The sequence below is a fragment of the Cryptomeria japonica genome, chromosome 1 (assembly GCF_030272615.1).
Source record: "Cryptomeria japonica chromosome 1, Sugi_1.0, whole genome shotgun sequence".
Taxonomy (NCBI): Eukaryota; Viridiplantae; Streptophyta; class Pinopsida; order Cupressales; family Cupressaceae; genus Cryptomeria; species Cryptomeria japonica.
Genome location: NC_081405.1, coordinates 483481736 through 483495156, shown reverse-complemented (window position 1 = coordinate 483495156; position 13421 = coordinate 483481736). Strand labels below are relative to the sequence as shown.

Here is a 13421-nt window from a genome sequence, read left to right as displayed (position 1 = left end):
AATCAAGCTAAGCATTGAAATCTCCCATAACAATCCACCTAAAACCCTCGTAGGAATTCATTTGTCAAAGGATCTAGCTTGAATACTTTTCTTTATCTTGATCACTTTAAGGCTCACACACATTAACTACAAGAAAATCCATTTTTACTTCCTACAAATAACCTAGCTGGCCACCCAATAATCATTGGAAAGGATTGTTGTTATTTACCCACCTAGAGGTTCAATAGGATTGCCGAATCCCATGAGTAATCTCTCATCTAATTGCTTCGTATATCCTTTTTTTCTTGAAAGAAAGAAATTAGTTGATGTCATCCCATCTTAATTTCTTGCACTAAAACATGTGGATTATGCTTGTTGTCATTTTATGACACCCTTGGTCCATCAGTGAGGACCGATCAGAGATATGTTCCATGGACCAGCGCGGCCCCAGTTGATCAAGGAGAGAAGAATCATAAAGTGTGAAGTGTTGCCTTGTCCGGAGGAAGTTCCTCCCTTGGCCTTTTCTTCTTCCTCGGAACTCCGGAACCTCGAGGTTCCGAAGTTCTTTTCTCTTTGCCCTCTCTTTTCCCTTCTTCGGAACTACGGCACCCCCAGGTTCCGAAGTTCTTTGCCTTAGCCGCTTTCCTTCTTGCTACGGAACTCCGGAACCTCGAGGTTCCGAAGTTCCCTTCCTTCTTTGGCTTAGCCCCTCTTCTCCTTAGCCTTTCTCCCTCTTTCTCCGAAACTCCGAAACCCCAAGGTTCCGAAGTTCCTTCGCGCAGTTCCCCGGAACTCAAGAACCCCGAGGTTCCGAAGTTCCTTCGCGCACTTTCTTTTGTGTAGCCACAAGGGTGCATTAAATGTTTTTGGCAGGATTTCCATCAAGGAGGTACGGGGCCATGCTTGGTGACTTATATCATGTCTGACTTTAGAAGGTTTGTCAATCCACCTTCTCAGGATTGCCCTTTGTGGGTATGGCTAGGTTGCTTGCATGTACAAGTCAAGTGCATGCACTTCCCTGCACTTCCAGACTGACATGCAAGGGTCATGATCACCCTTGTAACCATTTTTCTAAATAAGGTTGTTAAGCCTCATTGTAAAGGGTTTTCTCCCTGTTGGCTTGAGCTTTCTTATGCTCTTCTCTTCTCTTAAAGACTTGTAATATTTTTGCATTTCTGCAATTGTAATATTTTTGCATTTCTGCAACTATAAGTTTGGCCTTTGGCCTTTGAATGAATTGAAATTACCATTCTTGCCTTACTTTAACTTATGTATGCTGTGTATGTGCTCTTACCTCCATTATAAGTGTATGTTTGTGGTTTTCTTTCACATGTATGATGTGTTAACTTGTTTTCTAAGTGTGACTTGTGGGAATCCTTCTCCTCTCTTGACACTTATATAATCCTAACCTCCACATGCGTTTGGGTCACTCATGCAATTGAAGTTTGTGCGTCTCTTGGGCATTTGAATTGATTCCTTGTGCCATTTCGGGTGGGGAGAGCAACAATCTCTTCTTGGTGCATCACCTCCTTCTACTTCCAGCATTCTCTCTTCCCTTTAGCTCTACAAGTTGTTTAGGCAGGCTTAGGAATTAGTTTTAGAGTGTTGAGTTGGTTCAACACCTGCACCTATTTGAAGAAGGAAGCCGACCTTCTCCGGAGATTCAACCCCTTGCGCAAGGTCCGACACTTCGGGGTTGTTTCCATGTTTCACAAGGTTGTTGAGTTTATTGCTTAGTAAGTGTGCAAGCTTTTGTGATAACTGTTTTTGGCACGCCCAGTGGGACTTCATTCAATTCACATGCTAAGGATTCAGTGCTGTTCTTGGCATCTTTGCCTTTATAGGCAGTTATCTTCAAGCACTTGGTGACTCTGCTCACAAGACCAGTCTCTTGCACGCGATTTGTTCCTTACTCCGGAACCCTGAGACCCCCAAATTCCGAGGTCAGTGAAGCCATCTTACCTTGGAACCCTGGAACCCCCAGGTTCTGAGGTACTTAGGCCCGGAAACTCGGAACCTTAGGTTCCGAACTCCCGAGCTTCCTCACTTCGGACATCCGAGCTCTCGAGGTGCCGAAGTGGTCATACTCCGCAACTCTGAACCTTTGAACTTCCGAGGTCGGTTGCAGATTTCATGTCCAAAAATTCTTACAAGGGCGTCTTCTAGAGGCATCTTTCAATTCGTAGAGCTCCCATCTACAGGTTCTAGAAGGCGGAGAGGTAGACCTTCATTGTAGCCAGTCAGGGGTGTCAAGGTTGTGAACACTCCGTCTCCCAGGTCTCGTTCTACTCCTCCATTTGCAAGACCATTACTATCGAGGGCTCCCACCACTCACATCAATAGACCATTGTTTCGCATGGCAAGAAATCAAGTCTTTGTTACCTTCAGTGGGGGGAGTCCCCTTATTTTGACTCAATGGAATGACATACCAGTGGCTGCGTTAAAGAGTGTACCATACTTCACTGGTGAAACAACTACTATGCCCATTGAGCACATTCAAGACATTGCAAACATCTGCTCCGTCCATAATATCACTCAAGATGATGTTGCTGTCAGACTCTTAGCTACATCTTTGAAAGGCAAAGCTTTGCAGTGGTAAAGAGGGTTGTCGTCTAGCTCCATTCACAATTGGGATGAATTGGGGGAGAGGTTGTGCAACCATTTCGAAGACAAAAGTGATCACCTATCACTTCTGGAGCAGTTGACTACGATCAAGAGGGCACCCCATGAGTTCATGGGAGATTTCAATTTCAGATTCCATAAGAGATGGAATAGAATTCCTGCTCTAGTGAAGCCATCTCCAAATCAAGCCTTCTTGTATTATCTTAGAGCTCTCAACAAGGATATAGCTGTCATGGTACAATCAATGGGTGGAGCCTCTCTACCAGGTGCATATGACATAGCCATAAGAGCAGAAAATTGTTTGATTCAGGCTGAGAAGATAGCTCCAAGGCCTCCAATGCCTCTCTTCCCAGAAGCTCCTACTCAACAACCCACCTTGGCTCCTATTCCCATGGCACCAGCAAGTCAACCATCCACACCATCTACATCCTCTACTGAGCTCCATGAGGTCAAGGCTCTATTGCCAAGTTTTGGAAATGAGTTGGTGACACTAAAAAGGCAACAAACTCAGTATAGCAGACCTTACCAAGCACAAGGTCAAAATTATCAGCAGAATAGGCCAGCTTTTCAAGGGCAAAACCAATGGAGCAATGCCAGGCCATTGAATAGTGTGAACCCCACAACAACAAGTAGCTCAAAGGCAGTAGTTCCAATGCAAAATAACCTCGCCCAAGAGCAAGATTAGTGTCAACCATGTAATCAGCCACACAACCAAGGTGTATGCCAAAATGGAGGGTTTGTCCAAACTTTAGTAGTGCAAGATGAGCCGACCACTTCGGGCCAGCAATATGACCCAAATCAGCCTAGTGTTGGTTCCCAGGCTCACTTACAAGGGGATTCTACCTTTGTCAATTGGTAGGAGGTAGAATTCTGTGGTTTGAACCAAACAAATGGTGAGTCCATGCTACAGTATGCAAGGTCAAAGAAGAGAGTCATTGAGGCTGCCTCACCTTCAACATCAGCCCAAGCTCCAACACCCAATGTAGCCGTCCATGATACAAGCCAAAGTACCATGCAAGGGAACAAGAGGTAGGATGAGGCCCAAGTCGTCCAAAGACCAAAGGCAGACCTTGTAGCCTCGAAGGGGCCTCTAAAGTCAGTTGGTGTTCCTTTCAACATAGTGGATCAGATGAAGAAGGCCAACCTCAATGTCACCATGTGGGAGGCCCTTTCAATCCCATCTTAAAGGGATTTGCTTAAAGAGGCACTGAAGGATGTCATTCAGTCAAATGATGAGACAACAGTCAATGGAAAGGCAGTCTCCACCAGTTTGGTGCAACCCAAGGAGGAGGAAGATTCAAGCGAGATCAGCAAGCCTCCCCCCTTCTATCTCTCCTTAATCATAGGAGATAATTTGGTTCACAACTGCATGATAGATTTAGGAGCTAGTAGCTCAGTCATGCCTAAGAAGGTAGCTGATCTTCTTGGCATAGAATACGAACCTGTGACCAAAGGGGTGGTCCAATTGGATGGCACTTCTATTAAGACAGTAGGGGTGGTAAAAAATTTGAAGTTAACCTTGCATGCATGCCCTCGTTGCACTGTCTTGCAAGACATATCCATCATCGACCTCCTTGCCTTCTTTGCCATCTGCTTGTCTAGAGACTTCACAGCCAAGATAGGTGGGTACCTATCTTCTGATTGGTCCCATATTCTATTTCGAACAAGGTACGGTACCAAGGTCACCATAAGGGCAGAACCCATTGCCCAAAACCACATTGAGCCCTACACCCCCAACCCTATAAACATGAATTGCACTTTGCATGAAGAGGGGGAGTGTGTTGTTCGTGAGCCTGCTACTCTTTTGCAGGAGATCCTTGATTGCTTGCTGGATGAATGTGCCAATGCTTTTCAGTTTGATCCATTAGCTGAGATTGAAGAGACTGGGCTTGGCACCTATTGTATCCATGAAGAGGATACTCCTATTCCTAACCTCATCAAGACACAAGGAGATTTAGAGGGGTTATGGAACATGTTTTTTGATGGTTCAAGAAACAAGAATGGTGCAGGTGCTGGGGTGATGCTTGTTTCTTCTGAGCAGGAGAAATATTTCTTCTCTTTTAGGCTTCAATTTGGTTGGACTAACAATGTCGCTGAGTATGAAGCCTTGATCCAAGGTCTCCAACTTACACAGAGCAGAAAGATCAGATATTTGCAAGTATTTGGAGATAGTGAGTTGGTTGTTAATCACATCCGAGCCCAAACTATAGCAAAGAACAACCTACTCAGATCATACAAACACAGGGTTTGGGATTTGATTGAAGGATTTGAGGCCTTCAATATCTAGAGCATTCCTAGGTGTCAAAACAAACATGCTGATAGGCTTGCAGTGGTAGGTGCTCAATTCGACATACCAGCGCATGTTGCAAGTGAAAAGGAGCAACACATTAGGCTTGTTGTGAGGCCTGCTGTCCTAGACAATCAAGTGAATTGGCAAGTGTTTGAAAGCGATCAGCAGATCGTCAACTTCTTGCAAAATGAAGCAGAATTTTTTGCCAAAATCATTCTAAGTTGCGATACTAGTATGGAGATCAAATTATGCAGCTCAACTCCAACAAGCTGCCTAAAGGTCTAGTTATCTTGGAAGGCATTTCAACTCGGATGATCAGTTAAAGAAGAAAATGAACTTGGCTGTGAAGAGGGGTGATTACAAGCTAGTTGTCGTTGCTGAGGGTAGGTCCTTGAATTTGGGCAAGGTGTGTTCCTCAACCGAGCAAGAGGCCTTTGTTGAGCTTTGCCAACAATATGATGACATAATTGCTTGGACCTATGAAGACTTGAAGGGTTTTCACCCTAGCTTAGCCCAGCATACCATAGAGCTAGACCCAGATGCAAAGCCAGTTAGACAAAAGCAAAGGCCAATAAACCCCAAAATTGAGCCACTAATGAGGAAAGAGTTGACCAAGCTCATAGAAGCCAATATCATCTTCCCTATCAAGCACTCCTCTTGGGTGGCCAACCTTGTCCCTCTAAGGAAGAATAATGGGGAAATTAGGCTATGTGTAGACTTTTGGGATCTCAATAGAGCCTCCCTCAAGGATCACTATCCCCTTCCCTCTATGGAGCAGATTCTCCAAAGGGTCAGTGGCTCGGAAAGATTTTCATTCTTGGATGGGTATTCAGGCTACAATCAGATCTTGGTCCAAGAATCGGACCAATACAAGACTCCATTTACTACTAAGTGGGGTACTTATGCTTATTGTAAAATGCCCTTTGGGCTAACCAATGCAGGTGCCATGTTCCAAAGAGAAATGGACATGGCTTTCAAGGGGGTATTAGCAAAGTTTGTGCTTGTATACCTTGATGACATAACTGTTTATTCAAAGCATGCAGCTGACCATCTTGGTCATCTTGAGTAGGTTTTCATGAAATGTAGGGAGTATGGTGTGTCCTTGAACCCTAGCAAGTGTGTATTTGCTACTGATCAAGGAAGATTGCTAGGACACATCGTATCCAAGGAGGGTTTGACCATTGATCCAGAGCGAGTGGAGGCTATTCTTTCTCTTCCACTCCCCAGTCACAAGAAAGGATTGCAAAGTTTCCTTGGTAGGATCAACTTTGTGAGGAGGTTTATTCCCAACCTTGCCACCATGGTAAAACCCCTCACTTCCATGTTGAATAAAAACTTGGCTTTTAGTTGGACCAAGGAGTGAAGGGCCGGTTTCGAAGAGATAAAAAAAGCAATTGCTCAAGCCCCTACCCTTGTCAATCCTAATTATGAAAGGGATTTTATCCTCTATACCTTCGGAGGAGAATCCAACATTTCAGCTGTCCTAACACAACTGAACGACGACAAGTTGGAGCAACCTATTGCTTTCTTTAGTGAGGGGCTAAATGACTATGAGCTCAAGTATAGCTATGTAGAGAAGTAGGTCCTCACTGTTGTAAGGGCATTAAAAAAGTTCAGGCACATGTTGTCCAACAACAGGATCCAGCTCTTAGTTCCGCACTCAAGTTTCAAGGATTTCTTTCTAAACAAGGATATCAGTGAGAAGAGGGCTGGGTGGATAACCAAGGTCATGGAGTATGACATCAACATCAAGATCACCAAGCTTGTAAGAGGTAGGGGCCTAACTTGTCTCATCTTCTGAAACTACTTCAAAGGTCGCCCTTGTGTTACAAGAGGATCAACCAACCGGCAACAACACTCAATTCAGTTGGGTAGGTGACATGACCACCTTCTTAATGGAAGGTAGATATCCCCAAGGTCTGGACCGGACCAAAAGAAGACATTTCAGGTTGCAGTCCATTCCCTATGTCTTAGTGAATGGCACTCTTTTCGGAAAAGACTCCAATGGATTCTTACTAAGATGCATCGAGCAAAACCAAGTCAGCAGACTGTTAGAGGAATTTCATGATGGCTCTTCAGGGGGCCACTTCTCTGCAACGACTACGGCTATCAAAATAATGAGGGCTGGTTATTACTGGCCATCCTTATTTAGTGAATCACATAGATGGGTGAAGAATTGCAAGAAACGTGCTCTTTTCTCTGGGAAGCAAAGACTAGCTGCCCTACCTCTTCACCACATCCAAGCAGATCAACCGTTTGCCCAATGGGGCTTAGACTTCATTGGAATGATAAATCCACCTTCTAGTGCTGGCCATAAGGGGATCTTGGCCGCAACAGATTACTTCACTAGGTGGACAGAGGCAGTTGCATTGAGGGCTGCCACTGAGGCCTCAGTGTTGGAATTCCTTGATGGAATTATGACAAGATTCGGTGTCCCCTCCACCATCATATCAGACAATGCCAGGGCATTTGTTGGAACCCAAATTAGTTCTTGGGCAATTAAGCATGGTGTATACTTGAAGACATCGTCCAACTATCACCCTCAGGGTAATGGCTTAGCTGAATCTTCCAACAAGAACCTCATCGGGATAGTCAAAAGGACAATTGAAGACAATCAGAGGGCATGGCATATTAAGTTGAAGGCAACCTTATGGGCTGACAGGATCACACTTAAGAGGGCAATTGGTAACTCCCCTTTCATGCTAGTATATGGGAGGGAAGCAAGACTCCTAGCTTCCCTAGAATTACCTTCTCTTGAACTAGCACATCAAATGGAATTAACAGAGAATGATGCCATGACAGTAAGGCTAGCAGAGCTGATGGAGCTAGAGGAGGTTAGAAGTAAGGCTATGCATACACTTGAGACTCATCAAAAGCAGGTCAAGAAGGTTTTTGACCAAAAGGCGACTAATAGGGTCTTCAAAGAAGGAGATCTAGTTCTCAAGTGGGATGCAGACAGAGCCAAAGCTAGGCGACACTCCAAGTTTGATGCTATCTGGAGTGGCCCATATGTCATCACTAGTTGCAAGGAGGCCAATGCATTTCATCTCTCCAAGCTTGATGGTGAAGTTCTTCCAATCCCAGTGAATGGGATTCATCTCAAGCCCTGCTTCTGAAGAGGGTGTTGATAACTATGTAAATATTTGACTAGAAGTTGTTTTGCTTTCATAAGTGCTTATGCACATGCCGCATTCTCCTTAAGAGGGTGTGCGCTCTAGTTTTCAGTTTTCCTCCAAGTGATGGCACACACATGTTTTGGCTCTTTTCAATGACTCAGTGCCCAATGGATGCTTAAGGCTTCTGGACTTCATGCTTAGCAGGCAAGCATCCCGCAAAAATCGCCAAAAATGGTGTCATTTTATGACACCCTTGGTCCATCAGTGAGAACCGATCAGAGATATGTTCTATGGACCAGCGCGGCCCCAGTTGATCAAGGAGAGAAGAATCATGAAGTGTGAAGTGTTGCCTTGTCCGGAGGAAGTTCCTCCCTTGGCCTTTTCTTCTTCCCTAGAACTCTGGAACCTCGAGGTTCTGAAGTTCTTTTCTCGTTACCCTCTCTTTTCCCTTCTCCGGAACTCCAGAACCCCTAGGTTTCGAAGTTCTTTGCCTTAGCCGCTTTCCTTCCTGCTCCGGAACTTTGGAGCTTCCTTCTTTGGCTTAGCCCCTCTTCTCCTTAGCCTTTCTCCCTCTTTCTCCGAAACTCCGGAACCTCGAGGTTCCGAAGTTCCCTTCCCTTGCCTTCCTCGGATCTTCGAAACCCCGAGGTTCCGAAGTTCCCTCCTAGCCCTTCTTCCTTCTTTTCTTCGGAACTCTGGAACCCCGAGGTTCTGAATTCCTCTTCCTCGCTTCCCCTTCTTCTCTCCGGAACTTCGGAACCCCGAGCTTCTGAAGTTCCTTCCCCTTTTGCCTTCTCTCTCTAGTTTTGTCCGGAACTTCGAAACCCCAAGGTTCCGAAGTTCCTTTTCTTTTCTTCCTCTCTCTATCTCGGAACTTCGGAACCCCGACGTTTCGAAGGTCTTTCCTTAGCCTTTTGAAGTTCTCCGGAACTCCGGAACCCCAAGGTTCCTTGCTCCTTCCCTTGTCTTCCTCACTTCGGGAGTCCGAGCTTCGGAAGTCTCCGGACTTCCTTCCGACTGGCGACACTTCCATATGGCGTGATCAACACTCAAGGCTTTTAATGCTTCGACAGTTTTGGTGACTTGTGCACTTTCTTTTGTGTAGCCACAAGGGTGCATTAAATGTTTTTGGCAGGATTTCCATCAAGGAGGTACGGGGCCATGCTTGGTGACTTATATCATGTCTGACTTTAGAAGGTTTGTCAATCCACCTTCTCAGGATTGCCCTTTGTGGGTATGGCTAGGTTGCTTGCATGTACAAGTCAAGTGCATGCACTTCCCTGCACTTCCAGACTGACATGCAAGGGTCATGATCACCCTTGTAACCATTTTTCTAAATAAGGTTGTTAAGCCTCATTGTAAAGGGTTTTCTCCCTGTTGGCTTGAGCTTTCTTATGCTCTTCTCTTCTCTTAAAGACTTGTAATATTTTTGCATTTCTGCAATTGTAATATTTTTGCATTTCTGCAACTATAAGTTTGGCCTTTGGCCTTTGAATGAATTGAAACTACCATTCTTGCCTTACTTTAACTTATGCATGTTGTGTATGTGCTCTTACCTCCATTATAAGTGTCTGTTTGTGGTTTTCTTTCACATGTATGATGTGTTAACTTGTTTTCTAAGTGTGACTTGTGGGAATTCTTCTCCTCTCTTGACACTTATATAATCCTAACCTCCACATGCGTTTGGGTCACTCATGCAATTGAAGTTTGTGCGTCTCTTGGGTATTTCAATTGATTCCTTGTGCCATTTCGGGTGGGGAGAGGAACAATCTCTTCTTGGTGCATCACCTCCTTCTACTTTCAGCATTCTCTCTTCCCTTGAGCTCTGCAAGTTGTTTAGGTAGGCTTAGGAATTAGTTTTAGAGTTTTGAGTTGGTTTAACACCTGCACCTATTTGAAGAAGGAAGCTGGCCTTCTCCGGAGATTCAACCCCTTGCGCAAGGTTCCACACTTCGGGGTTGTTTCCATGTTTCACAAGGTTGCTGAGTTGATTGCTTAGTAAGGGTGCAAGCTTTTGTGATAACAATGCTTATCCAATATTATTTGAAGGGATCATATCTTGGTAGGGGCATTAAATCCCTAAATGTTCCACGATGAGATCTATGAGGAATGTTTGGATCTGTTGGTGTTGGCCAAGATGTCCTCTAGTTTTAGCTAGTTACATAGTACTGCATCAAACATTGTTGCATTGTAAAGAAAATTGTGTTATGTTGGTCTTGTAGCCTTGTTGCTATCGAGGTTCCTATTCCTTTTCTTGTTTCTTGTTCTCCTAGATTTCTCATTTCCTCCTTGGTCAAAGCTAGAATTATTGAGGATTTTCTTGGGTTTTATGGCCCTTCTTCCTTTGAAGGAGGGGGAACTTTGTGTTATTGTTGCTCCACAAGTTTCCATTTAACCAACATCTTTGTTCTTGCTATGTTATTCAATGAGCTCCTCCATTTCATGGTTGAATGTTGAAACCATATCCAGAAAGGATAGTGTCATCTTTACCGGCCATCTTCCCTATCAGAAGTTAGGTTTCCATAACCACCTTCTCCTTGATAGGGTCAACCTCTAGAACAACTTCCATTTTCTTTTCCTTTTGGTCTTCTATTCAGGCCTTTTGATTTCCTTTCTTTCTTGCTAGGTGTTTTTGTTTAGGCAAAGAGAAATCATCACTAGGTTCTTTTTATCTTGGTGTAGCCAGAAAGAGCTTTTCCATGGCATGGCATATAAATATCGATTGGGTTTTCTAATGATTTAGCAATGGTATCGAAAAATATGAGAACCAAAGAAAAAAATTTACAGCTAGGTAGGGACTGTGATTTGCAGTTCTTCTGATGATTCAAAACCCAAATGCTAGTGTTTCATGAAGAGTCTTGTGTTCTTGAAGAAGTATGAACCTCTTTTGAAGATTATGTCCTGATTAGATTCATTGGTAAAGAAGGCAATTAAGTATTCCCAATTGCACAATTTGATCTCAAACTTGCTATTTGTTTTCCAATTTCTGCGAGCCTACACAAACAGATCTCCATGAGGAAGTTGGGTCACCATGTATCTACAATTAAAGCTTTGGTGAATGAGAGTTGTCATATTTCTCTTGATTTCTGATACAGCTAAATTAAGGACTGGATTTCCTTCCATAGCTGGCATGCAAGTACTAGATCTCCTTTGGGGGTACTGTATTTATTTGCCACAACTGTCATTACTATCACCACTTCTTTGCCCATAATAGTGGAGCTAGGGCCTGCATGATTTTGTCTAAAAGAGAGGGATTGGGGGGAGTGGAATATACAGCCCCCACCCACCGGGCCCCTGCCCTCACCCCCAAAGAATTATCCAGAAGAATGAATGCATTTCCCTCTCCTAATCATTCTAGATCTATTATTTTCAGAACTTCTATTTTTAGACAATTTATTTTAAAGTATTTTGGTATTCGGAGATTCTATTTTGGACATAACCTCTAGTTAATTACTTAATTTATTTTTTGCATTTATGTTCAAAAAGCTGCATTGTGATGCAAAAAATGAGAACTGATGGGTTGGATGAACATGCAAAGTTTTCTGACTTTTAGCACTCAATTTTTTTAATTGTGAATTTTGCTAGTCTTTTTGCAAAAGTTTATTGTTCAAACTTCAAGCTTTTCTTGTTGTTGTGTGATTGGTTTTGTTATATTCATTGAATTGTTTTGTGTGAAAGGTTTTATCCATTTAATACAAATTACCAATAATTGCAGGCTTTATATTGTGTTTACTGTCAATTCATGTGGTTGTAGCTTACTATGCAACACTTGTGTGTTTAATTTATGAAATTTAGTCTCGTGTAGGTAATCAACAACTTTAATTCAGCTCATGTGTGCACATACTTCATGGCATTTTTTTTAAGCTGGAAAGTGTGTGTGTTTATGTTGTAATGGGTTAAGTTAGTAGAAGTCATAAAAGTTAGAGTGAAAGTTTCTCATCTGCGTTTTTGGAAGAACTACTAGAGTCTTGTGCTTATACACATGACAAAAAATAGAGCAATTTAAGTTTGTTTGCATTGCATGTTTGAACCCCATACAAAAACCTTGAGCATATTGTAGAATGCTGTAAACTGTGTCCACAGCTTAGCGTTCAAGGGTTTTTAATCAAGTTTTTCATTTACAATGGAGCTTTCTCTTATAAGTTATAAATTAAAGAAAGGTCTTACCTTACATGCTGTTTTGTTTTTTTGTTGTTCCCAAAGGATAAATTAAAGTGTTAACAGATTTATAAATCCAATAGACATGACTGTTCTGATTACGAAGAGAGACATGGTTATAATTACATAAGGATATGGCTAGTTATATAGGTGAATCTGGCACGGTTACAAAAATTACAGAATCACAGATGGTTGTGAAATAGGCATTCAAAAACATTTACATCGTAGTGCTTTAGATACTTGGAAGTCGGGAACACTTTTGGAAGATAATTCCATTTTTAAAATCAGTCCTCAAATGATTTAGATGCATGTTGTAAAGCTCTGCATACAGTCTTCATGATTTGAGAATAACTACACTGCATTTTGGAAAATAGGATACTAATGGTGATATCTCATGTAATGTGATTCTTAGGAAATTATCATATGCAGAGAAAGCCACCATCTCGTGATATTTAGTGGTCTTTTTTTTTCACTTAATAACATGGGCTATTTCATTATATTATTTTGCTATGGTAATTAATCACTCTCCTCGTATGTCAACATGAAGTTTATGCTTTATATCTATGTTCATTATATATGTTCATGTCAAATCCTATTTGGAATTTTAGTACAAATTAGTTCACCATCTTTGGACATAGCGAGCATATTGTTTAGGATATTCAGTTTCTATTCCAGTAGATACTTGTTGGTCATCAGCAAAATTAAATCTGGTTTCAATTTCTGTTTCTCTTGAATGATAGGAGTTGATTTGGCATTCTGCAGGATTATGATTTGTCTCAAACTGGAAAATGTTACAGAATCTTAAAGTTTGTGTTTCCTGCTTCTAGTGATTTCTTAACTTCAGTTGACAATCAACGGATCAGAGAATCAGTGATAATGACTGTGATCTTGAGGTCTTCCCCTAACATGCTGGAAGGAGGCACAGGGTATGCTTCTTATAATTATATCGTTTATATTGATTAAGAACTCGGATTTCAGCACAGCTGATATTTTGTAACCAGTGCACTTCTACCTTTTTTATTCTTTTTTGTTTTGTTTTACTAGTTCAATCTTAGTTTTAGTTAACTCTTGCATGTCCCTTTTTTCCATTGTCTTGTTACCTTTTTCTTGAAATATGATTAAGGCAAATTTCCAATCCCTTAAGCTTTTGAGGTGGAAGTCCGGGTCAAGAGGCTAAAAGAACATTGAAGGTGAGATTGCCCTCAGTCTCCAGTAATCATGCTGATATGGTTTACATATGGATGGTGCAGGGTCCT

General features: G+C 42.4%; 1 protein-coding gene across 1 annotated transcript in view; it reads left to right on the top strand.

Moving 5' to 3' along the window:
- LOC131031286 (uncharacterized) overlaps positions 1-13421 on the top strand; it is a 226410-nt gene that overhangs the window by 91969 nt on the left and 121020 nt on the right. The window contains exon 4 of the mRNA XM_057962398.2: positions 12928-13091. Coding sequence (XP_057818381.2) covers positions 12928-13091 — 164 coding nt within the window. The remainder of the gene's footprint in view (positions 1-12927; positions 13092-13421) is intronic.